This window comes from Mercenaria mercenaria, chromosome 2 (assembly GCF_021730395.1).
Source record: "Mercenaria mercenaria strain notata chromosome 2, MADL_Memer_1, whole genome shotgun sequence".
In the NCBI taxonomy this organism is placed as follows: Eukaryota; Metazoa; Mollusca; class Bivalvia; order Venerida; family Veneridae; genus Mercenaria; species Mercenaria mercenaria.
The window spans coordinates 82,039,626-82,066,979 of record NC_069362.1 but is presented as its reverse complement, the minus strand read 5'-3'; the positions used below and the strand labels follow the sequence as shown (position 1 = coordinate 82,066,979).

The window sequence follows — 27,354 nt, the reverse complement described above, 5'->3', positions numbered from 1 at the left end:
TACTTCAGTTTCATATGATTAAGCACAGTTTTGGATCTGAATGGGGTACAAAATGTTGGTTTGAGCAGACATTGTATCCAGTAAGATCTTATTATGGCTCCCATCTACTGGGGGAGACATCTATTGTTTTTGCCCTGTCTGTACCTCCGTCAGACTTTATTTCCAATCAATATCTGAAGAACCATTTGACCTATAACCTCCAGTCTTCATAGGATGATAGGGCTTAAGAAGCAGATAACCCCTTTTGTTTTTGGGGTCACTCGGACAAAGGTCAAGGTCACAAGGGCCTTCCATGGGAAACCGTTTCCAATCAATAACTTGAGAACCACCTAACCCTGAATGTCAAACTTCAAAGGATGATTGGACATACAGAGAAGATGACTTCTATTGATTTTGGGATCACTTGTTCAAAGGTGAAGGTCACATGGGCCAGATAGGATGATTGTACATGTAGAGTAGATGACCTCTATTGATTTTGGGGTCAGAAGGTCGAAGGTCAAGGTCACAGGGCCTTGAAACATGAAAACAGTTTGACCCAGAACCTTGACACTTCCTAGGATGATTGGACTTATTGATAAGTCACCAGCAAGACCACAGGGACCTAAACATTGAAAACCAAAAGCGTCTTCTAGTTAAACACGTCATTGTGTTGCTTCTTTGTTCTTAAAAAGGAGGAAAACATATGTGGTGTTTCAGGATTTTGTCGATTGATATTTTGTAATGCTTCCTTGATATTTACACTGATACATTTAAATTTTAATGACTTTGAGTGAGATTTGAACTGAAGTTGATGCATTGTCTAATATGAAATATATTGTATCCAATACAGAAATATATTCTATCGTCACATTGTACAAATACCAATGACTGATTAGAATAAAATAATATAAGATATAATTATTCTCTTTTTTTTTTTTGCTGAACTTCCATGCAAAGTGAAACACCTTTCTAACTTTGTTTGCTATAATCTGCTGTATTTAAAGCTGATTTTCTAAATATTTAGTTCTTAAAATGAAGAGAATTCATTTGCATACAGATCTTTATAAAGAATCAGCACTCGGAATCCTTTTGAAATAGAATTGTTTTCCAAGCCTTATCAGCAGAGATTTATATGTACATGTTAATAGAGATAGATTGGTATTTCTTGCAAAACTTGAGTTTTGTAAGGTTAGAGACTCATTGAGATGTTGGATAGTGAGACACTGTGACAGATCTTGGTTAGTGGGGTCTAAGGTTTACCAGTAAGGGCAGGGATTTTGTTTCTGAGAAAATTTTAAATATACTATATACAGCAGATTGTTAACACTTGCCTTGGGTATTTTGCCTCTAATCAGATGTCCCGGTGTCACCTTTTAGTTTTGTAAATTTTCACTTGCAGCCTCCAGTAATATGTCATTCCCTGGTCACTAAAGAAAGCTGCCTCAACCCATGCTTGACATTTTGAAATAAGTAAAGAAGCAGTATGAGAGCAAGGGGTATACCATGTAGTGTAGTCACACTTATGTATGCCAAATATATACTAAGAAGTGCATATTTGGAAGCGTCTATATCCTTTATACAACCATTAAGTATTTATGCTTAATAACGATTTTGGCACTTTCACACTTTGGTACAAACAGCATTTAATGCACAGTGAGTATTTATTGCCATTGTGGAACAGGGCTTGTCCCATTTTTCATGCCCATATAATACCATTGCCATGAATACAATTGTGTTAGTGAAAATAGATAACATATAATACACAAGAAGTTTTTCATCTTTTGCATTTTTACAGAAAATGCCTTATTGGCATAAGAAATTAAAGCTCTGCAAAATCTTATTTATGTTTGTAAGCCATTGACAGTATATTGCAAGTAATTTTGTGACACTGTTTCTCAGCTCCTTGCTGGAGAACTAAGCAGCATGGAAACTTGAGCAATATCTGTAGACTTAATGTCAGGAAAGTAGCAATTAACACAATCACAATGTCAAATTTGATCTCAATTCATACCAATAGAGAATTGCTATGTATAATCAATGAATGGGTCTATCCTCTACTTTTCTATTTTCAGACCATCAAAAGTTAGAAAGAGAAGCTAGAATATGTAGATTGTTAAAGCATCCAAATATAGGTAAGTAAACTTAGAAATACTGAGCCTGCATTATACATAAGCTTGCATAAATTTTACAACAATTACAAAAAGTGAAGTTTCAGAATGAAATAGGAAAATCATACAGTATAACTATTTCTTGTTTTTGGCTTAAACAGGTTTAGGTCCATTTGCTGTGTGTAATATGTAGAAGTGGAATAATGAGTAACCCAAGAGATTATTAGAACATGTAAAAGAAAAGCTGAGCAAGGACAAACATTTTACAGTCTGTTATAAAATAGACATTTACAGTCTATTGTAGATATAGACCACCACTGAAAAAGTCATTGACTGATATATCATTATGATAAGAGTGTCCCAGTCCTGTCATGTCTTGGCCAAGTGGGGGAGGACATTAGGACGAACTTTATTACACTAATTAATATTTGACCTTTCTTCAGGTCAGTTAGGACAGCTGGATATATGTATGCTTGTAATTTATTTTATGTGAAAGTATGTGTAGTTCATTAGGTGCAATGAGTTAAAAAGTTATATTTCATTATAATTTCTTTAATAAGCACTGACCTGATTTCAAAAATACTTCTGCAGCAATAATCATCTTGTGACCCTAGTGATATTTCTAGATCGATGATTTTTTGAGCAGCAAATTACGTCCTTGTGAGTGCACACAGGTAACGAGAATCAATGAAATGTTACAGTTAATTGATAAAAAGAATTGATCCTGTCTACTGTAAAAAAAAAACAATAATAAGCGGCCACCTGATTACCGAGCACGTGAAAAGTGCTGTGTAAGATTTCTTCATGCAAGCTTTAAATTAGATCATTGTTTAGTATAATAATAAGTTTATATCAATACAGTCTGGTCATACCATAATTTCAGGAAGAAAATGCACAAATTTTAGTGAATTTTGAAAGCAAAAATAAATTTAGAATGTCGGTTCACGATTCTAATTACACCCAATGTCATAATTATGCAATTTTTCCATAATTCCTTAAAAAATGCTGTGTAATTTTATTGTAACATCAAAATTTAAGGAACTATCGCTGGTTTACCCTAGTGGGACATTGGTAAACTGAACAAAACCCTCTTTTAGAAGATGTATTAAAAGTGTACCAGTATCCGGATAGTACATTTTGGATATATTTTTTTATAGGCTGTTGTAGCACTTTTCTGTTACTAAAATATCGACTAAAGTCCAAATCAACATAACATGAATTTTGATTAATAGTAGTTTACAATGTGACCTGAAAACAGGCCTTTTTATTATGTTGTATTAAACATGATCTTGGTTTCAAGCTTAACCATATAAAGGCCCTCCACAATTTCATATTCATATGAATAAGTTGATATCCTGGGTGAAGTTTTTAAAGAAAAAGGCTTCAATGCTTTGACCAAATAATTACCAAGTAATGTAACAAGAGCTGTCTGTTGACAACGTGCTTGACTATTCGAAAAACTGATGTTAACCTTTCGCATGCTAGGTAAATTGTCGTCTGTTGGAAATGTCGTCTGCTAAAATTGTAAAGTTCATTCAATTTGCTCCAAAGTTGGAAGAAATATTGTCAGAGTAGCAAACAGCTTGGAACCTGATCAGACGCCGATTTAATCGGCGTCTGATCTGGTTCCAAGCTGTTTGCAAAGGCTGTTAAATTCGCCTGCAGCAGGCTAAGGGTTAAGTATGGTGTCAAAGTTTGGAAGATATCATTTACCACTGTGATAAGTGCTCAATAATCATAAATGTAATAAATACATAACTATAAACATCTAGAAACACAACTACAGCTATAATGGTAACTTTTCTGTTTAAAAATGCACCCTGCCCCTTTTTGGCAGCACCTTACCCCTTTTAGGCAGCACCCTGCCCTTTTTGTGCTTTAGAAATAACACTAGTAACCATCACCCAAAACTGTTCAAGCAAGCAGTGTAACTCAGGTGGGCAGTCTAGGGACATCATGGCCTTCTTGTCGCTACTTGGCAATTTAAACAGATTTTTGAAAAAATACACACAAAAGTTCCTTAGTTCACCCTCTAACAAACTTAATCAGTCAGATCTGGTATTTTGGATATGGGAAAAGGGGTGAATGAAATGTAAAAAATCCCTTCTACTCCTACGTTTTTGACTGATAATTTAGATTTAGCTTAAACTGCGTAGGAGTTTTTATTGGTATTTAGCAGGATGTGGTTTGACTGTTTAATTTAAAGATCAGATTTAACAGATACTGTATAAATTCATAATAGTCCTAGTATATGAACATATATGGATGAATTCACAACCATGATGAATTTTATGGTTTTAACCTTGCAATTTCATCACAAATAAAGGTAAAATGTTTACTTTGCGTAATGAGACTCAATTCTTTGCAAATAGAAGTATTGCAGTAATGATGCCTGGATGATTTGAAGAAATTTAATACCTGTCAAAATTTGTAAGACTAGGCACATACCACATTTCAGGCAAAATCATTTAAAGCTACACAAATTTTTTTATTGTATGAGTGCTCAAAGTTAGAGTGATAAATATCTGAGCTGATTCAGAACCCCTTAATAGGAGACCAATTAGTATCTTTTGTGTAATAATTAATGGAGATGCAAATACAAGAAATCAATAAGTTAGTATGAGTTTATGACTGGCCTATGGGACCTAGCCACTCTGCATGATTAATTTTGCATAGTATGGGAGACATTATAGAAATGGTTACCAAGGGTATAATATAGCCTACAATTGCTGGTGAGTTCAAGCATTGGGAATCTTTTATGTTTTGCATATCAATATCTAGATTGATAGACTTGCTTATCTTGATTCCTTGCCAGATATTATAAATGTTGATACAGCTTCAGATGCTGATTGTTGGACACAGTTTGATGGAAGCAGAGCTTCAGAAAGGCCAATAAGTAATCAGTAAACAAACATTTAGTGTACTAGAGACAGTCCCTTCGCTCTTCTTTTACTAAAAATGATTCTTTCCACATTATTTTATACTTTTAATGTCCCTTTTCCCATATTGTCTCATCTTGATCATATCATTTGGGTTTGTACCGAGACTTTCTAATTTAAGGCCAGTTTTGATAAACAGCTGCATTGTCTGAGAGGCTCTAGAGTAACTGGCCTTGAATTGCTAAATATTGCACAGATTGACAGTGTCTGCTCTCTAATTTGACAGTTATGGTCCTTCACTAAGTGAAAAATACACAAAAAGTTTTTTAAAATTTGTGTTGCAAACATCTTAAAAACTGTTTCACCTTGAGTCATGAAACTATGTACAGTGACGGAAGAAGGGGGCGGGGTGCACCTGTGTCCTAAGGACACACATCTAGTTTTCGACTTTATCGTAAAATGTTTTAGAATGTTTAGCTGTATAATGAAATCTTAAGACAAATTCAGATATTGGATATCTGAGGTCAAAAACTGTATCACTGAGTCAAATCATTGAAAAACTTGGTTAATGATATAACTGATTTACATAAGATATTGTCAAAAATGTTTGTCTCAGTGAAATCTAGGCCAGATTAGAGACTAGGTTATCTGGGGTAACAACTAGGTCAGGTTGACCCTGAAAAAGCCAAAATTTGTTAATTTTTACCCTGCGAACACGATAGAAGTGGCATTTTTACAATCAATTTTACATTAACCACACTTACACACATCTTAAGTCACTATAAGATCTTGGTTCCTTTCAAAAACCAGCTAGATTCCATTATGAGTTCTAGATTTACTGCCTCTGAAAGTGGCAAATTTTTGTATTTTGGCCCTTTCAGCCATATAGAGGTTTCATTTATGCTTTGATTGATACAAAACTTGCACAGAATGTTTATCTTGATGGTCTCTAGGCCAAGTTCGAAACTGAGTCATGTGGGGTCAAAAACTAGGTCACCAGGTCAGATCAAAGGAAAAGCTTGTTAACACCCTAGAGGCCACATGTATGACCCTATCTTCATGAAACTTGGTCAGAATGTTTATCTTGATGATTCCTAGGCCAAGTTTAAAACCAAAGAAAAAGCTTGTTAACGCTCTGGAGGTCACATGTATGACCCTGTCTTCATGAAACTTGGTCAGAATGTTTATCTTGATGATTCCAAGGCCAAATGTAACAGGTGAGCGATATAGGGTCATCATGATTCTCTTCTTTCCTCAAGGGACTTGGTGGATCTTCAACTTTATCTGTAGCTAAAAAGTAGATGACCTTTGTAGTTTAAGGGGTAAGTCTGAGCTCAAGGTTATGATGACCTTGACACTGAAACAATTTCAGCTAACTATGGAACACTTTGACCTGCACACTTCATAGAATGATTTCCTGTAATCATCAGATGGTCTTTTTTATGTTGGTGTCAGTAGGTCAAAGGGCAAGGTCAGTGATTTATGGACTGAGAGAGAGGGAGAGATATTGTTTTTAGCTCGACTATTCGAAGAATAAGCAGAGCTATCCTACTCACCACGGCGTCAGCGTCGGCGTCACACCTTGGGTTAAGTTTTTCGTACCAGTCCACATTTTGACAAAGTCTTTTGAGATAAAGCTTTGAAACTTTCAACACTTGTTTACCATCATCATGGCCAGTTATAGGCAAGAGCACATAACTCAATCAAGGATTTTGGCTGAATTATGGCCCCTTTTGACTTAGAAATCATGGTTAAGTTTTTCGTACCAGTTCATATTTTGACAAAGTCTTTTGAGATAAAGCTTTGAAACTTTCAATATTTGTTTACGATCACCATGTCCAGTTATAGGCAAGAGCACATAACTCCATCAAGGATTTTGGCTGAATTATGGCCTTTTTTGACATAGAAATCTGGGTTAATATTTCGTACCAGTTCATAATTATTTTGACAGTCTTTTGAGATAAAGCTTTGAAACTTTCAACACCTATTTACCATCACCATGTCCAGTTATAGGCAAGAGTACATAACTCCATCAAGGATTTTGGCTGAATTATGGCCCCTTTTGACTTAGAAATCATGGTTAAGTTTTTCGTACCAGTTCATATTTTGACAAAGTCTTTTGAGATAAAGATTTGAAACTTTCAATACTTGTTTACCATCACCATGTCCAGTTATAGGCAAGAGCACATAACTCCATCAAGGATTTTGGCTGAATTATGGCTGTTTTTGACTTAGAAATCTGGGTTAATATTTCGTACCAGTTCATATTTTGACAAAGTCTTTTGAGATAAAGCTTTGAAACTTTCAACACCTGTTTACCATCACCGTGTCCAGTTATAGGCAAGAGTACATAACTCCATCAAGGATTTGGCTGAATTCTGGCCCCTTTTGACTTAGAAATCTTGGTTAAGTTTTTCGTACCAGTTCATATTTTTTGTAAAGTGTTTGACATATGGCTTTGAAACTTTTATCACTTGTTTAGTACAATAGTCTCTATCTGTAGGAAAGAGAACATAACTCTGTCGTCTATTTTGGCTGAATTATGGTCCTTTTTATACGCCCGTTTGAAAAACGGGACGTATTATGGGAACGCCCCTGGCGGGCGGATGGGCGGGCGGCGTCCACAGACCTTGTCCGGAGCATATCTTCAACATGCATGGAGGGATTTTGATGAAACTTGGCACAGTTGTTCACCATCATGAGACGGAGTGTCATGCGCAAGAACCAGGTCCCTAGGTCTAAGGTCAAGGTCACACTTAGAGGTCAAATGTCAAATTCAAGTATGACTTTGTCCGGAGCATATCTTCTTCATGCATAGAGGGATTTTGATGAAAGTTGGCACAATTGTTTATCATCATGAGACGGAGTGTCATGCGCAAGAACCAGGTCCCTAGGTCTAAGGTCAAGGTCACACTTAGAGGTCAAAGGATACAAGAATGAAAACTTTGTCTGGAGCATATCTTCTTCATGCATAGAGGGATTTTGATGAAAGTTGGCACAATTGTTCATCATCATGAGACGGAGTGTCATGCGCAAGAACCAGGTCCCTAGGTCTAAGGTCAAGGTCACACTTAGAGGTCAAAGGATACAAGAATGAAAACTTTGTCTGGAGCATTTCTTCTTCATGCATGGAGGGATTTTGATATAACTTGGCACAAATGTTCACCACCACAAGACAGAGTGTCATGCGCAAGAACCAGGTCCCTAGGTCTAAGGTCAAGGTCACACTTAGAGGCCAAAGGTCAGATACAAGAATGAATGTCCGAAGCATTTCTTCTTCATGCATAGAGGGATTTTGATGTAACTTGGCACAATTATACACCATCATGAGACGAAGTGTCATGCGCAGTTCCCTTCCTTAGAATTACTTCCCTTTGTTGTTACTATAAATAGCTTATATTGTAACTTTTTCATTACTAGTCGTAGGGAAAAATCGAGACCACTTTTCTGTAGTACAACATGCATGCTACATCCAATTATGAGGTGTATTTTGACCAATCTCTACATGGTAAAGATGTTTGTGTGGACTTACAATTTTTTTTGAATTTTTTTTTTTTTTTTTTTTTAAGATTACCTTCCCTTAGTTGTTACTATAAATAACTTATATAGTAACTTTTTTATAATTGACCGTAGGGAAAAAACAAGACCACTTTTCTGTGGTACAACATAGATGTTACTTTCAAATTTTAGGTGTATTTTAAGGTATCTCTACCTGGTAAGAGTTTTTTTGTGGACTTAGAAAAACAAAAGACTTACAATGATTACTAAACAACCATAAAATTAAAATTCCATTTGGAAATACAGGTGCTAGAGTAAAGATATTTGCTGTGACGGGCGTATATTGTGACATTCTGGCACTCTTGTTGGATTTTGAAATTGGTTCTGTTTTCATACAAGTCCATGTTTTGTCAAAACTATTTGACATATGGCTTTTAAACTTTGAACACTTGTTTATCATTATGATTTCCATCTGTAGGCAAGAGTACATAACTATTTTGACTGAATTATGGCCCTTTTTGGACTTTGAAATTGGCTCATATATTGCCATTTTTTGCAAGAATTATCGAAATCAAAGTAATACAGGAACATTGTCTGATCTATTTATTTCTTTTGTCTGAATATCCGTGAAAATATTTTGACCCCATTCTTCAGTCAATTCTTCGAATAGTCGAGCGCGCTGTCATCAGACAGCTCTTGTTACCCTGTCCATCCATCACACTTCATTTCAGATCAATAACTGGATAACCATTTGACCTTAGAACCTTTAAAACTTCATAGGGTTCCAGGGCTTATGGGGTAGACGGCCCCTTTGTTTTTGGGGTCACTCCATCAAAGGTCACAGTCACAGGGGCCTGAACATGGAAAACCATTTCCAATCAATAACTTGAGAACCACTTGACCCAGAATGTTGAAACTTAATAGGATGATTGGTAACGCAGAGTAGATGACCCTGTTGATTTTGGGGTCACTCTGTTAAAGGTCAAGGTCACAGGGGCCTGAACATGGAAAACCATTTCTGATCAATAACTTGAGAACCACTTTACCCAGAAAGTTGAAACTTCTTAGGATGATTGGACATGCAGAGTAGCTGACCCCTATTGATTTTGGGGTCACTCTATTAAAGGTCAAGGTCACAGGGGCCTGAACATTGAAAACCATTTCCAGTCAGTAACTTGAGAAACACTTGACCCACAATGATGAAACTTCATAGGATGATTGGAAATGCAGAGTAGATGACCCCTATTGATTTTGGGGTCACTCTATTAAAGGTCAAGGCCACAGTGGACAGAATACGGAAATCCATTTCCAGTCAATAACTTGAGAACCATTTGACCTAGAAACATTAAACTTCTTTAGGTGATACGACTTACAGAGTAGATGACCCCTATTGCTTTTGGGGTCACTCAATCAAAGGTCAAGGTCACAGGGGCCATCTGTCAGTCACACTATTTTTTATCAATAACTGGAGAACCGTTTGACCTGCAGCCTTCAAACTTCATAGGTTGATAGGGCTTACAGAGAAGATTTTTTTGAGGTTATTAGATCAAAGGTCAAGGTCACAGGGACCTGAACATGGAAAACCGTTTCTGATCAACAACTTCAGAACCACTTGACCCAGAATGTTGAAACTTCATAGGATGATTGGTCATATAACGTAGATGACCCCTATTGCTTTTTGGGTCACTTGATCAAAAGTCAAGGTTACTGGGACCAGAAAATGGAGAACGGTTTCTGATCAATAAATTGAGAACCATTTGACCCAGAATCTTCAAACTTCATAGGATGATAGGACTTAAAGAGTAGATGACCCTTATCGTTTGTGGGGTCAGTTGAGCTAAGGTCAAGGTCACAGGGGCCTGAACATAGAAAACTCTTTCCAATCAATAACTTGAGAACCACTTGACCTAGAATGTTGAAACTAAATAGGATGATTGGACATGCATAGTAGATGACACTTACTGACTTTGGGGTCACTTGATCAAAGGTCAAGGTCACTGGGGCCTGAACATGGAAAACAGTTTTCAATTCATAACGAGAACCACTAGGCCCAAAATGTTGAAATTTAGTGGGATGATTGGACATGCCAAGTAGATGATCCCTATTGCAGCCAACCATCAGTGTCTCTTTGACTTTTGCTTCTGTCTCCAGGGTTCGCACAGGCCTTGAAAAGTCCTTGAATTCGATGGTAGTCCTTGAAAATGACAAAAACCCTAAAAAACCTGAAAAAGTACTTGAATTTTGAAAAAAAAAACTGCTTGAATTTGACCTTTCACTCCTTGAAAACATTCTGTCCGTAACTTTGCTTTGCAAAATGAATAAGGCTTAAAATAAATCGGACCAAATGAAAATAGCTCAAGTAAGTGGGAGACAAAGGACGAATATAAACAGTGGCTGAAGCGCTATAAAGCAGACTGAACGAAGGGTATATGACGTCGTATGACAAAATTCTTGACGTATCAACAGTGGGAGTGTGCTAAAAAGTCACAAGAAAAGCATTAAACATCAGCAAAACAGTGAATCACATCAGTCTAACAATCCAATTACGTCATTTTCAAAGGTGTGACAAGTGATGGTTGTTTTATTTTTGCATTACATGATGAACACAATAAAAACTCGTTAAAAGTTGTTCAGATTAGGTCACGGTTTTGAAAAAAAATAGTCCTTGAAAAATTGTAAATAGTCCTTGAAAAGTCCTTGAAAAGTACTTGAATTTTGTCTCTGATATTCTGTATGAACCATGGTCTCCTATTGGCTTCTTGCCTACGCGACTATGCATTGGGGGAGACATGCGCTTTTCTACAAAAGCATCTTCTAGTTCTTCTTTTACAATTGACTGTCAGCTAGGTACAAATGCCTCTGAAGGTTGAACTATAAACATTCCCTATTTGGAATTGGCAAAATCTGTGAAAAAGCAGCTGGCTTCTTAATGTTAGAGGCAGAGAAAGAATGTCATAATTGATTTACTATGAGCAGACTGTGATCCAGATATACTCAAATTAAAGGCACATATCACAGATGAAGATGTTTTTTTCTTGGTGATTATTATAAAGCAAAGTGTTTTTTCTGCTGTTATATATTCTGACTGACATAACTGTAATTAACTTGAATTTGATAAAAACTGAAGCCCTATTAAAGATGCTGTATCCAGTTCAGTTAAATTGTATTTAGAGGGATTTGATAGATGGAAAAAATACGTTATTTCCAAGACTGTAGAGAAAGTTAAAGTGATATTGTTAAATGTTGTGTACAGTATATTAGTCAGTTATTACAGAATGTCATGTATTGATATTAAGTGATATTGCAATGTTAAAAAAAGTCCATTAAATTTTGCCATGCTGACATCTTAATTGGTCAGACAATGGTGTCGGGGGCCTCTGTGGCCGAGTGGTTAAGGTCGCTGACTTCAAATCACTTGCCCCTCATCAATGTGGGTTCCAGCCTTACTCGGGGCATTGAATTCTTCATGTGAGGAAGCTATCCAGGTGCCCGCTCGTGATGAAATAATGCACGGAGGGGCACCTGGGGTCTTCCTCCACCATTAAAGCTGGAAAGTCACCATATGACCTATCATGTGTCGGTGCGACATTAAATCCAAAAAAAACCAAAAAACAAAAACAATGGTGTCAATTAGACTAGAAAAGTATTTAATTCAACAATGTGCAGATCTAAATGTCACAGTTAGATGTTAGATATGTAAAGATGATATAAGTGATTAATGTTAGAATAGTACTGTTGGCCTTTGGGCTTTTTGGGCCCTCAAACATTTTTTGGGGTCTTTTAGATTTACTGTTTGGTTCATATCTCAAGAGTGGCATAGGCTTGTTATTCAGCATGTGAAGTTTTGGTTGGAATCACTCTGCAGGACTAGAGTTATAAGTCTTTAACCTAGTCAAAAATATGCATTGTGGGACAGGAAGTAGGGGCACCAGTGTCCTATGGATTCTTTTGATATTGAGGCTATTTGAAGTTTCTCTAAATGTGACCTTGCTAAGATGTACTCATTAGCCATATTTGATATTCATTTTGCTAGTTAGATTATGGAAATTGAGTTTACTTGTATGTAGGGATGCTTCAGTGTTCATTTACAATTGATTTAACAGTGTCCTCAGAATCTCTTTGCAAATGGTCTGATAATGGAAGCTAGAATCAGTAATTTGGCCATGAAAAATGCCCATGTTTCTGAGACTGTCCTCAAGTGGATAGTTAGGAATTCTTTCAGAAAGTATAGACAATTGTAATGAGAGAGTAGGAACGATAGTTACACATTAATTGTACATAGAAAGTTAGCTCCTTAGCAAGAGACATGGAAAGGTGATTTCTAAGTACTGTGGTAAGAATTTGGTACATGTGTTTTTACAGTCTTGTTTTTTTTTTTAGTTTTAGTGCTTCTTAGAAATGCCTAATTTCTACTCAGAAATATGACTGTGTCAAGATTTGGGCAGATTGTTGGCATTCCAAACATAAACACTGTGTTATTAACAGATCACGAACAACATGTGAAGAACTTTTTGCAGTCCACTCATTAGGATTATATTAACTGAAGACTGTCTTTGCTTCACTGTAAATAAGTATGGTATTTTTTTTTTAGAAATGTATGCAACATAGTTTTGCAGAAAACCATTCAGCCCAAAAAAAATAATTTCCAAACAGTATATATTTTTTCTGTACAGCAAAGTGGACAATTATTGGAATACATTAGATGACAGCTAGATTAGAAGTTCTCACGACAGATGTTAATATGAAGAACAGAAGAATGCAGTATTATAAAGCAATGAACATATATTATGATGGATCAATAAACCAGCAGTGCTAATGTTCCCTGATTAGTTTTGTACTGGGCATAATCTACTGATGTATCAATCACTTTCTCATCTGTCACCATTTGAACACACCCTACTTAAAGCTGTTCAGAATGATGTTGGTATGAACACTGATACATCCAATATTAATACTCTTAAAGATTAAGCGTCAGTGTATGAAGGGAAAATGGCTTACATGGTCTCAAACTAGTCAGCTAGTGTTGTGAAAGATTTTTTTTTAATTGGCCAGAGTTATGATCCAGAGTATGTTAAAAGTGCCTTTTGAATTTATGGCAACTGAAAAGAAAATGGCAAAAATTTGTCTGATTTTAAATACACACTGGTATCACAATTCCTTAACTAGATGTGTGTCGGTAGTACACAGGTGCCCCCACTCCTGTCACTGTACATAGTTTTATGACTCTAGGTGAAACATTTTTAGCTCACCTGTCACAAAGTGACAAGGTGAGCTTTTGTGATCGCGTGGTGTCCGTCGTGCGTGCGTCTGTGGGTCCGTAAACTTTTGCTTGTGACCACTTTAGAGGTCACATTTTTCATGGGATCTTTATGAAAGTTGGTCAGAATGTTCATCTTGATGATATCTAGGTCAAGTTCGAAACTGGGTCACGTGCCTTCAAAAACTAGGTCAGTAGGTCTAAAAATAGAAAAACATTGTGACCTCTCTAGAGGCCATATATTTCAAAAGATCTTCATGAAAATTGGTCAGAATGTTCACCTTGATGATATCTAGGTCAAGTTCGAAACTGGGTCACGTGCCATCAAAAACTAGGTCAGTAGGTCTAAAAATAGAAAAACATTGTGACCTCTCTAGAGGCCATATATTTCACAAGATCTTCTTGAAAATTGGTCAGAACGTTCAGCTTGATGATATCTAGGTCAAGTTTGAAAGTGGGTCACATGCCATCAAAAACTAGGTCAGTAGGTCAAATAATAGAAAAACCTTGTGACCTCTCTAAAGGCCAAATTTATCATGGGATCTGTATGAAAGTTGGTCTGAATGTTCATCTTGATGATATCTAGGTCAAGTTTGAAACTGGGTCACGTGCGGTCAAAAAGTAGATCAGTAGGTCTAAAAATAGAAAAACCTTGTGACCTCTGGAGGCCATATATTTCATGAGATCTTCATGAAAATTGGTCAGAATGTTCACCTTGATGATATCTAGGTCAAGTTTGAAAGTGGGTCATGTGCCATCAAAAACTAGGTCAGTAGGTCAAATAGTAGAAAAACCTTGTGACCTCTCTAAAGGCCACATTTTTCATGGGATCTGTATGAAAGTTGGTCTGAATGTTCATCTTGATGATATCTAGATCAATTTTGAAAGTGGGTCACGTGCCTTCAAAAACTAGCTCAGTAGGTCAAATAATAGAAAAACCTTGTGACCTCTCTAAAGGCCATATTTTTCATGGGATCTGTATGAAAGTTGTTCTGAATGTTCATCTTGATGATATCTAGGTCAAGTTCGAAACAGGGTCATGTGTGGTCAAAAACTAGGTCAGTAGATCTAAAAATAGAAAAACCTTGTGTATTCTCTAGAGGCCATACTTGTGAATGGATCTCCATAAAAATTGGTCAGAATGTTCACCTTGATGATATCTAGGTCATGTTTGAAACTGGGTCATGTGCCTTAAAAAACTAGGTCAGTAGGTCAAATAATATAAAAAACCTTGTGACCTCTCTAGAGGCCATACTTTTCATGGGATCTGTATGAAAGTTGGTCTGAATGTTCATCTTGATGGTATCTAGGTCAAGTTTGAAACTGGGTCAATTGCGGTCAAAAACTAGGTCAGTAGATCTAAAATTATTAAAACCTTTTGACCTCTCTAGAGGCCATATTTTTCAATGGATCTTCATGAAAATTGATCTGACTGTTCACCTTGATGATATCTAGGTCAGTTTCGAAACTGGGTCACATGCGGTCAAAAACTAGGCCAGTAGGTATAAAAATAGAAAAACCTTGTGACCTCTCTAGAGGCCATATTTTTCATGAGATCTTCATGAAAATTAGTGAGAATGTTCACCTTGATGATATCTAGGTAAAATTCAAAACAGGGTCACGTACCTTCGAAAACTAGGTCAATAGGTCAAATAATAGAAAAACCTTGTGACCTCTCTAGAGACCATATTTTTCAATGGATCTTCTTGAAAATTGGTCAGAATTTCTATCTTGATAATATCTAGGTCAAGTTCAAAACTGGGTCACATGAGCTCAAAAACTAGGTCACTATGTCAGATAATAGATAAAAAAATGACGTCATACTCAAAACTGGGTCATGTGGGAAGAGGTGAGCGATTCAGGACCATCATGGTCCTCTTGTTTAAGATGTTTGCAACACAAACTTGTAAAATATTTATGTGTATTTTTCAGTTAGTGAAGGACCATAACTCTGGCCAAGATGAGTAAAATCTCAAAGAGAACATCCGGTACAAACTTTATATGCCCTAAAACAATCCTCTAATGTTTTATGACTCTAGGTCAAGTACGTTTTGACATACATGGGGCACAAACTTTTATTCTTTTACTAAGTCAAGAGCCGTAACTCTGGTCCTGCAAAGAGAAACACTCAGGTGCACAAATTCACATGCTGGATAAAAGTCCTACATGGTTTTATGACTCTAGGTGAAATACTTTTAATCCCCTGCCACAAATGGTGGGGGGTTTTTAGGAATGGTCTCCATCCGTCCTTCCGTTTGTTCGTAACACTTTCGTGTCCGCTCCATATCACCTAAACCCCTTGAAGGATTTTCATGAAACTTTAGTCAAATGATCACCTCATCAAGACGATGTGCAGAAGCCATGAGTCAGCCTTGTCGGCTAAAGGTCAAGGTCACAACTCAAGGTCAAAGGTTTGAGCCTTCCATTTTGTGTCTGCTCTATATCTCCTAAACCCCTTGAAGGAATTTTATAAAACTTGGGTCAAATGATCACCTCATCAAGACGATGTGCAGAACCCATGAGTCAGCCATGCCAGCTCAAGGTCAAGGTCACAACTAAGGGTGAAAGGTTTGAGCCTTCCATTTTGTGTCCGCTCTATATCTCCTACAAATGATCACCTCATCAAGGCGATGTGCAGAACTTATGAGTCAGCCATGCCGGTTCAAGGTCAAGGTCACAACTGAGGGTCAAAGGTTTGAACCTTCCATTTTGTGTCTGCTCTGTATGTCCTAATTCCCTTGAAGGATTCATATGAAACTTGGGTCAAATGATCACCTCATCAAGGCGATGTGCAGAACTCATGAGTCAGCCATGCTGGCTCAAGGTCAAGGTCACAACTCAAGGTCAAAGGTTTGAGCCTTCCATTTCGTGTCCGCTCTATATCTGCTAAACCCCTTGAAGGAATTTTATAAAACTTGGGTCAAATGATCACCTCATCAAAACGATATGCAGAACTTAATATGAGTCAGCCATGCCAGCTCAAGGTCAAGGTCACAACTTAGGGTCAAAGGTTTGAGCTCTGTATCTCCTAAACCCCTTGAAGGATTTTCATGAAATTTGGGTCAAATGATCACCTCATCAAGACATTGTGCAGAATTCGTGAGTCAGCCATGTCAGTTCAAGGTCAAGGTTACAGCTTAAGGTCAAAGGTTTACCCTTTCACTATCCATAGCAATGGCGGGGGATTTAGCTGTCTTTCAGACTGCCTTGTTTAAGTTATATGCAACACAAGCACTTTCTATGTATTTTTCACTAGGTCAAGGACCATAACTCATGCAGTCTGGTATCCTAAACAGAACACCAGGTGCACAACATCACATTTGAGATAAATGTGAAACAGTTTAATATCCCATTGATGCATATTTTTGACAATCAAGGGCCAAACCTCTGGTCTGATTGATAACAGAACAAAATCCCAGGTGCACAACTTTACATGCTGAATCACATTTCCTGTAATGTTTCATAATGCAGGGTTTAATACTTTGTGAGATACATGTGACACAAACATAGGCCCATTTTATTCATACTTTTGACTAATTCAAGGGCCATAACTTTGGTCTGACTGTGTGAAATCCAAATTAGTTCCCTGGTGTACAATTTTCATGAATAACAATCCTGTGAGATTTGATGACTCTGGGTCAAATACTTTTTGATCGATATTAACGACACAAATTTGGACGGAAGGACCGACAGGTGGACATTCCTACAAATGGGTATTTATATGGCCACTCTTTTGTTCTCTTTATGTTCTTTTAGCCATGTCAAAGTAAAGTAGCCACATAAAAGCTTACAGAATGAATGACATCAAAGAAAAAGTACAATTACCTATTGCAAATGTGGGCTCAGATATTCTGACTGACAGACGGATGGATAAGTGCAACTCTAAGTGCACCCCGCAAAAGTTTGCGAGGCACAATGATATAACAGAATTTTCATATTATTCAGGGCTAAAGGAGTTTTGATTATTATAGTAATGTATAAATTCTAGAAGGTCAAGGTCTCAGTGACTTTTAGGCTGGCAACAATTTCCAAAATCTGAAGGATGCTTTGGCATTCGGCCCTCAAACCCTATATTATAATTGCCTGTGGTCATTTGATGACTCTGAGGGTCAGTTAAGGTCTTATACCAGTGTTACAGAGACCAAAGCTTTGCACCAGCTGCCTGGATCCTTCAGATTAAATGTAGAAATGTCACAGGGTCTGTGTTTTATCTTTAAAAAATCTACGTTTATCTTCCATTTTAGTTATGAAATTAATAATTAACAGTGCCTCAAAAGAGCAGAAACTGTCCAGCAAGACAAACATTTTCTTGCCAGCTTGGTTATTTTCTTGGTATATTGACTTTTCCAGTGGACCAACTTCTGCACAGCAACTTTACTAAATGTTTATTAATTTTTATGCTCCCAGCATCTACTGATGCGGGAGGCATATAGTGATTGTCCTGTCCGTTCGTCCATTCATCCGAGCTCACATTTGCATACTTAGGTGGCTATAGGAACAATAGGTATCTGTACTTTTTCTTTGATGTCATTCATTCCGTAAGGCTTTTATGTGGCTATTTTTAGCTCGACTATACGAAGTATAAGGAGAGCTATCTTACTCGCCCCGGCGTCGGCGTCAGCATCTTTCCGCGTCCCCACCTTGGTTAAAGTTTTGGTGCACTTTCTCTTTTTTCAGCTTATCTCTGTAATTACTTGATGGATTTGATTCAAACTTGAATACTTATTCCTCATCATCATCAACATCATCTGACACAAGATGCATAACTCTGGCACCAATATTTCATGAATTATCCCCCCTTTTCACTTAGATTTTCAGGTTAAAGTTTTGATGCACTTTCACTCTATCTCTGTTATTACTGAATGGATTTGATTCAGACTTAAAATAGTTGTTCAACATCATCACTCACATCATATGACACAAGGTGCATAACTCTGGCACCATTTTTTCATGAATTATTCCCCCTTTTGACTTAGAAATTCAGGTTAAAGTTTTGGTGCACTTTCACTCTACCTCTGTTATTACTGAATGGATTTGATTCAAACTTAAAATAGTTGTTCAGCATCATCACACACATCATATGACACAAGATGCATAACTCTGGCACAATTTTTCATGAATTATTCCCCTTGCTACTTAGAATTTCAGGTTAAAGTTTTATGCACTTTCACTGTATCTCTATTATTACTGAATGGATCTGATTCAAACTTTAAACAATTGTTCAACGTCATTACCCTTATCATATGACACAAGGTGCATAACTGTGGGACCAATTTTTCATGAATTATTTCCCCTTTTTACTTAGAATTTTAGGTTAAAGTTTTGATGCACTTTCACTCTGTCTCTGTTATTACTGAATGGGTTTGATTTAAACTTAAAATAATTGTTCAACATCATCACCCACACCATATGATGCAAGGTGCATAACTCTGGCACCAGTATTTAATGAATTATGCCCCTTTTTGCTTAGGATATACTTATATAGTGTTTTGATACATTTTATCTTTACCTCTCTTATTACTTTAAGTTGATATTTTTGACATAGACTCAGGCTATTGTGCAATATCTTCATCCACAATTGGAGTCATTAAACACTCCAGTGACAGCTCTAGTTTCCTCAGATGTGCCCAGTTTCACTATCCAGCATCGAAATAGTCGAGCGCGCTGTCTCCTGTGACAGCTCTTGTTCTCTTACGTGGCTAAAAGAACAATAGAGAGAACAAAAGAGTAGCCACATAAGTATCCATATGTAGGAACATCCGTTCGTCCGTCCGTACGAGGTTAACCAAATGGGACTAGCATCAATACTCCTTACTAGAATGACTTGATACTAATGCAGATGTAACCTGTGACCATTCCTCATCTTCAGACATCACCTGACCTCAGTTTGACCTTGACCTCATTTTGGACTTAGGTTGCTTTATATGGGCCATCTCTTGGTTAACCAAATGGGACTGTTTCATCTAGCATCAATACCCCTTACAAGAATGAATTGATACTAATACAGATGTAAACTGTGACCATTCCTCATCTTCAAACATCACCTGACCTCAGTTTGAATCTGACCTTGACCTCGTTTTGGACTTATGTGCAAAATCTAAGGATGCCATTAGGGACATCAAGCGTTTATTGGACGCAGCTATTGTTATATATACTATTTTCCAAATCAGTTAGAGACAACATTACCATCAGAAAGTAATATTAGAAGCTTTGTAGGAATTACGGATCAAAGATTAAAGTGATAATGTGCAAAGTTTAGACACAATAGTTTTGACAAGGTCATGAACTAAAAGATTGTTCGTTATTTAAATTAGCCAACATGAAATGATTGAAAATTTATCCTTATGTGGTTACTACATTACACAAATGATATCATTTTTGTGATAGACTAACCTCTTTTTTTATTCTGCACAACTACAAGCAAACTGTTTCATTTATACAGCAATATGGTATCAAGGAAGTATTATTGCATTTCCTCCAAAGATCAGTAATTCTAAAATGCTCCATCCCATATTATGTGAACTAAAAATAGAATACAGAAAGTGATTTTCCAGTGTTACAACTGCTTAAATTTGTGTGTGGGCAAAGTCACATCCTGGCAGTGTCTTACATTTTATTAGAAACTGCTAAAGGTGTGGATCAGTTATTCACAGGCGTCACTTTTGATTTGTGACTGTGCAGAAGCTAGTAAAAATGCAAAAGATCTTTTGGTAACTTATGTTTTGAAGGGATGTGACAATTCTTACTCCTATAGGAAATCTTTGAGGAGTCTGTAGACGATATGTTGATGTTAAATTATTCAAAGAATCGCTGATTAAGTTGTAAAACATAACCCAGTAGCACATTGATCTGCTATTTGGATCAGTTTAGAGAAGATAAAGAGTGAAACAACATTATAACAATTGAGGATGCCAGTAATATATGATATAAAGTACTATGGTTGTGCAGGGTGTCCATTGCCATTGTACAAATGACAGGTAGACTTTGAAAACAAGCATTTCGTAACCAATATTTGCCTCAAACAGAATATAAATATTTTGTACTGAATTGAAAAAGGCAAGAAGGGAACCTAGGCTTCGTGGAGAAGAACATTTACTGTTTCTTGTACAATAGGTGGTTAGCATGTTACCCATTAGCCTCAGTGTTACCCGGCACACCATTGCATTCAGAAAGGCTGTTGTATTAGCCTCACAGTTACCTATGGTACCAGACCATTGCATCCTGAACAGTCTTTTCTTTTTAGCTTCAGTGTTACCCACCACAATATTGCATCCAAGTGGTCACACTGTTAGCTTCAGTGTTATCCATTGCACCATTGCATCTGGAATGGTCAGTTCTGTAACTTTCAGTGTTATCCACCACAACATTGCATCTGGAACAGTCACTCTGTTAGCTTCAGTGTTGCCCACCACACCATTGCATCCAGAACAGTCAATCTGTTAGCTTCAGTGTTACCCACCACACCACTGCATCTGTTAGCTTCAGTGTTGCCCACCACACCATTGCATCCAGAATGGTCACTCTGTTAGCTTTCAGTGTTGCCCTCCGCATCATTGCATCCAAAATGGTCACTCTGTTAGCTTCAGTGTTACCCATCACAGCACTGCATCTGGAGCAGTCACTCTGTTACTTCAGTGTTGCCCTCCGCACCCTTGCATCCAAGGTCACTCTTTGCTCAGTTCCCACCATGCACCAGAATGGTCACTTGTTAGCTTCTATGACACCAACATGCATTCAGAATGGTCCTCTGTTACTCATGTGCCACCACACCTTTGCATCCAAAATGGTCACTCTGTTAGCTTCAGTGTTGCACACCACACCATTGCATCCAGAATGGTCACTCTGTTAGCTTCAGTGTTGCACACCACACCATTGCATCCAGAATGGTCACTCTGTTAGCTTCAGTGTTGCACACCACACCATTGCATCCAGAATGGTCACTCTGTTAGCTTCATTGTTACGCCACCATTGCACTGACATCACTCGTACTTATGTTGCCTCAACATGCATGAAATGGTCACTCTGTTAGTTTCAGTGTTGCTCACCACACCATTGCATCTGAAATAGTCACTCTATTAGCTTCTGTATTGCCCACCACACCATTACGTCCGAAACGGTCACTCTGTTAGCTTCAGTGTTGCCCACCACACCATTGCATCCAAAATGTTCACTCTGTTAGCTTCATTGTTACCATCCAAACCATTGCATCTGGAACAGTCACTCTGTTAGCTTCAGTGTTGCCCACCACACCATGCATCCAGAAGATGTAGCTCATGTTGCCAGCCTTCATCAAGTTGTTGCTCATCCACCACACATTGCATCGAACGTCCTTGTTAGCTCAGTGCCACTCACCATTGTCCAATGTCACTCTGTTAGCTTCATTGCCACCCACCATTGCACCAGATGGTCACTCTGTTAGCTTCTGTGCCACACACTGATCCAGAATCACTCTGTTAGCTTCAGTGTTGCACACCACACCATTGCATCCAGAATGGTCACTCTGTTAGCTTCATTGTTACCAGCCACACCATTGCATCTGGAACAGTCACTCTGTTAGCTTCAGTGTTGCCCATCACACCACTGCATCTGAAATGGTCACTCTGTTAGTTTCAGTGTTGCTCACCACACCATTGCATCTGAAATAGTCACTCTATTAGCTTCTGTATTGCCCACCACACCATTACGTCCGAAACGGTCACTCTGTTAGCTTCAGTGTTGCCCACCACACCATTGCATCCAAAATGTTCACTCTGTTAGCTTCATTGTTACCATCCAAACCATTGCATCTGGAACAGTCACTCTGTTAGCTTCAGTGTTGCCCACCACACCATTGCATCCAGAATGGCCACTCTGATAGCTTCAGTGTTGCCCACCACACCATTGCATCCAGAATGGTTACTATGTTAGCTTCAGTGTTGCCCACCACACCATTGCATCCAGAATGGTCACTCTGTTAGCTTCTGTGTTGCTCACCACACCATTGCATCTGAAATAATCATTCTGTTAGCTTCAGTGTTGACTACCACATCATTGCATTCGAAATGGTCACTCTGTTAGCTTCATTGTTACCAACCACACCATTGCATCTGGAACAGTCACTCTGTTAGCTTCAGTGTTGCCCACCACACCATTGCATCCAGAATGGTTACTCTGTTAGCTTCAGTATTGCCCACCACACCATTGCATCCAGAATGGTCACTATGTAAGCTTCAGTGTTGCCGACCACACCATTGCATCCAGAATGGTCACTCTGTTAGCTTCAGTGTTGCCCTCCACACCATTGCATCCAAAATGGTCACTCTGTTAGCTTCAGTGTTGCACACCACACCATTGCATCCAGAATGGTAACTCTGTTAGCTTCGTTGTTACCAGTCACACCATTGCATCTGGAACAGTCACTCTATTAGCTTCAGTGTTGCCCACCACACCACTGCATCTGAAATGGTCACTATGTTAGCTTCAGTGTTTCTCACCACACCATTGCATCCGAAATGGTCACTCTATTAGCTTCTGTGTTGCCCACCACACCATTACGTTTGAAACGGTCACTCTTTTAGCTTCAGTGTTGCCCACCACGCCATTGCATCCAGAATGGTCACTCTGTTAGATTCAGTGTTGCCCACCATGCCATTGCATCCAGAATTGTCACTCTTTTAACTTCAGTGTTGCCCACCACGCCATTGCATCCAGAACGGTCACTCTGTTAGCTCATGTTGCCACACGCCATTGCATCAGACGGTCCACTCTGTTAGCTTCAGTGTTGCCCCAACCATTGCATCCGAACGGTCTTTGTTAGTTCAGAGTTCCCACTGCACCATGCATCCAATGTCACATTGCATCTAAGATGCCTCTTTACTCAGTGTTACCCACGCGCAATTTTATCCTTGTCAATTTTATCAGTCACTCTATTCACCCCAGTGTTACCAACTACACCCTTGTAACCAGAACTGTCACTGTTGGCTTCAATTTTACCCACTGCACCATTGCATCCTGATTGGTCACTCTGTTAGCTCCAGTGTTACCCACCACAGTATTGCATCCTGAAGGGTCACTCTTTTAACTTCAGAACAGACCACAACCTTGCATCCTCAACATCACTCTTGTTAGCCTTAAAATTAGTGTTACCCATCACACCATTGCATTCGGAACAGTTGCTCTATTAGATTTAGTATTACCTGCCGCACTACTGCATCAGGAACGGACACTCTGTTAGACTCAATGTTACCAATAAAATGATGCACCCTAAACGGTCACTTTGAAAGCCGTTATGTTACCCAACACACCATTGCATCTGGAATGGTCAATACCTTAGTGTGGATGTTACATGACTGAAAAGTTGTTGAAAAAGACGTTAAACCCGAACACACACACATACTCATAACACCATGAAACCTGATTGATCACCATGTTCGTCTGAATTATACCCCCAACTATTGCATCTTGAATGGTCACTGTTAACCTCATTACACAGAACGCCATGCATCTTGAAACCTTTATGTTACCCACCAAACAATTGCATCTTTAATGGTCATTGTTAGCCTCAATGTTTCCCACAACACCAAGCAGCCTTAATGGCCACTATGTTAGCCAACCAAGCTATGCATCCTGAACAGTCATTCTGTTAACGGTAGTGTTAACCACTACACTATTATATATGGAATGGTAACTCTGTTACCCACACCATTGCATCAGTCTGTAAACCTCGGTGTTACTTTAACTACACCATTGCATCCTGAACAGTCACTTTGTTATCCTCATCTTACCCATTGTATCTTGAATGCTTGTTGGATGAGCCTCAGTTTATTATGTCCCACTTCGAAGAAGGAGGGGTATATTGTTTTGCAGATGTTGGTTGGTCTGTCTGTCTGTCTGTCTGTCCATCGCTCGGTATGTAGACCAATCCCAAAACTTTATAGGGAGGTTGATCATGACCAGCAGATGACCCCTATTGATTTTGAGGTCAGTAGGTCAAAGGTCAAGGTCACATTTACCCAGAACATTTTGTACAGTGACCAAATAATTTCTGTTCCTTGTGCAATTACTGAATACATCAAGGGGGGCATTTTGTGTTCTACAAGCTCTTGTTAAAAACAGTTTTTAACAGCTCGACTTTTGGAAAAAGTAGAACTATTGCACTCGCATTGGCGTAGCTGTTCAGAGTTTTTGATACAGTCAGATATCTCTCTTACTATCAAAGCTATTGACTTGAAACTTAAAATAGATATTAACTATCAAAGTCTACACCTGGAGAAACTATCCCCATAACTCTGATTAAATTTTGACAGAGTTATGCCCCTTCTTAACTTAGAATTGTTTGGTTAAAGTTTCTGATAAAGTCAGATAGAAAGGTTTTGAATTGAAACTTAAAATAGTTATTTACTATCAAAGTCTACACCAGGAGAAATAATCCCCATAACTCTTGATTTGAATTTTGACAGAGTTATGCTCCTTTTTAACTTAGAATTTTTTGGTTCAAGTTTTATGAAGTTTTTACTGGCAAAGCTCTAAGCACTGAGAAAAGTTGAGCGTGCTGTCTAATGGACAGCTCTTGTTAGCAGATTTCAAATATAATCAGGTATGGAGGTGTGCTTAGGAAGTTCATACACTCGATTGCAACAAACCAAGGAATATAAGTCTGGAGTATTTTAGTTCAGCCTCATTTTGCTTTAGACAGACACTTATAAATACAACTTTCCATTTTCTAGTAATGGAGTTAAGTGCTTTAGATGATCATAGTGCCAGAAATACTACAAAATCTTCATTTACTACTTTATCCTTATATGGAAATTTTGCTGTTTGGCAGAAATATGACTCCTTGAGTGCATTTATTATTATTGCCTGTCTGCCACCAGATGTGACAGAAATACAGACTTCTATTGAATAGGCATTAGAATTTGCTAGTAATTTCAGTGTTTCCTTCATGTAGAAAATTTGTGTACTGTATATTTGATATTATTCATGACACTATTGTTATTCTTACTCATTTGCACAAGAATTTATGCAAATTTTTAGGAATATATTGAGAAAAAATAAAGTGTCACAGATCTTTTGTCTGCTGTATGGTAAAAAGGAATACACACATGATGTGGCTGTATTGTGTTTTTTCCTTCCCCGCTGCATGGACCTGATTTATCCCAAGGTGGAGACGCACTTAATTGAATTAAAACCTTTATTTTCTTGTGACAGAATGTACAAACATGCCCTGGCCAGATTTGCTGTATCAAAGCTAGTATCAATGAGAAGTGATGTATTAAATATTGATGCGGCTGCTATTTAGGGGCCTTTTCACTACCACTGTCGATGATCAGTAAGCTATTGATCATGTTGTGTCTGTTACACAGTATGATGATTAGGTTTTCCAATTCTGTTGGTTACGTCACTTTAATATCAATGTGGATTACAAAATTGAGACTGTTTTCTCTGTCACCTCATATTCCTAGACAAATTTATTCCTCCGAGAATAAAAAAAAGAAGCGGTGTTACTGATGGGATAAAGATCTTGAATTGGAAATGGTGTTTCTGTATAAGTCAAAAATACTTAAGAATTTGCAGTAGAATAATAGATCCTTGGGCTGATTACAATTTCTTGAATTGCCTGGTTTTCCAATTATTGATGTAATTTTTTTCAGGAATTTCTTGTCATTGATATAATTTCTATAGTCAGTTTTTGACAAATTCAGGTTTTGTTGCAACATAAAATCTATATTTATTTGAAGTACACTTCAAGTAAAACTTGCCATTTCAAAAGGGAATTAAGAATGAAATAACAGAGGACAGCATGACTAAATTACACTGACATGAAAATATAAGTACAAAATGTGTTTTTTATATGCATGCAAACATGGCGAAAAATGAGAACTTGGCCGTTTCAGTACAGTGTTAAGCGCATTTGAGCACTATGTGCTCAGGGTGAATTATTGTGATTTTCCCCTATGTATGTTGTGCATCATGGTGTGTTGTCACCAGTTTGACTCAGTTAACACTCAAGAGGTCACAATTTAAGCCCAGTCTTTATGAAATGTGGTCAGAACGTTACCCTCAATAAAATCTCAGATGAGATCATTAATGGGTCATCAGGGATCAAAAACTAGGTCAATAGGTCAGTTTATAGGAAAACCTTGTTAACACTCAAGAGGCCGCATTTTCTACCTCACCTTTATGAAACTTTCAGAATGTTTGTCTGTAGTATGAAATCTCGGATTATTACAGTGGTGTGGGAGACATACTGATTTACTCCTGTCTGTGTATGTGTGCCTGTCACAAAGCTTGTCCGCACCCTAAGTCGAACATTTCTCATCCGATCTTCACCGAACTTGAACAAAATGTGTTTGCCAGTAAGTCCTCGGCCAAGTTCGATAACTAGCCAAATCGGCCCAGGCACTTCGGAATTATGGTCCTTGAAACTTCTTTTAATAATCAAAGCACTCAAAGTGTGATAAGGCAGTTGAGGTCTTGGTGCATGGTTGACTCATATACACCTACGTAGATGATTAGGCAGTTTTGGGAGACATGCGCTTTCTCAAAAGCAGCTCTAGTTTTAAAACTGGGTTACCTGAGATCAAAAACTAGGTCACAAGGTCAAATCATAGAAAAACCTTGTTAACACTCTAGAGGTCACATTCTCTGTTTGATC

The 27,354-nt window shown here is 37.9% G+C and overlaps 1 protein-coding gene across 14 annotated transcripts in view; it reads left to right on the top strand.

Annotated features, from left to right (window-relative positions):
- Nucleotides 1–27,354, top strand: part of LOC123564429 (calcium/calmodulin-dependent protein kinase type II delta chain-like) — a 173,560-nt gene that overhangs the window by 25,973 nt on the left and 120,233 nt on the right. For all 14 annotated transcript variants that reach the window (XM_045358017.2, XM_045358010.2, XM_053537059.1 and 11 more), the window contains exon 3: nt 2,052–2,111. In XM_045358017.2, coding sequence (XP_045213952.1) covers nt 2,052–2,111 — 60 coding nt within the window. The remainder of the gene's footprint in view (nt 1–2,051; nt 2,112–27,354) is intronic.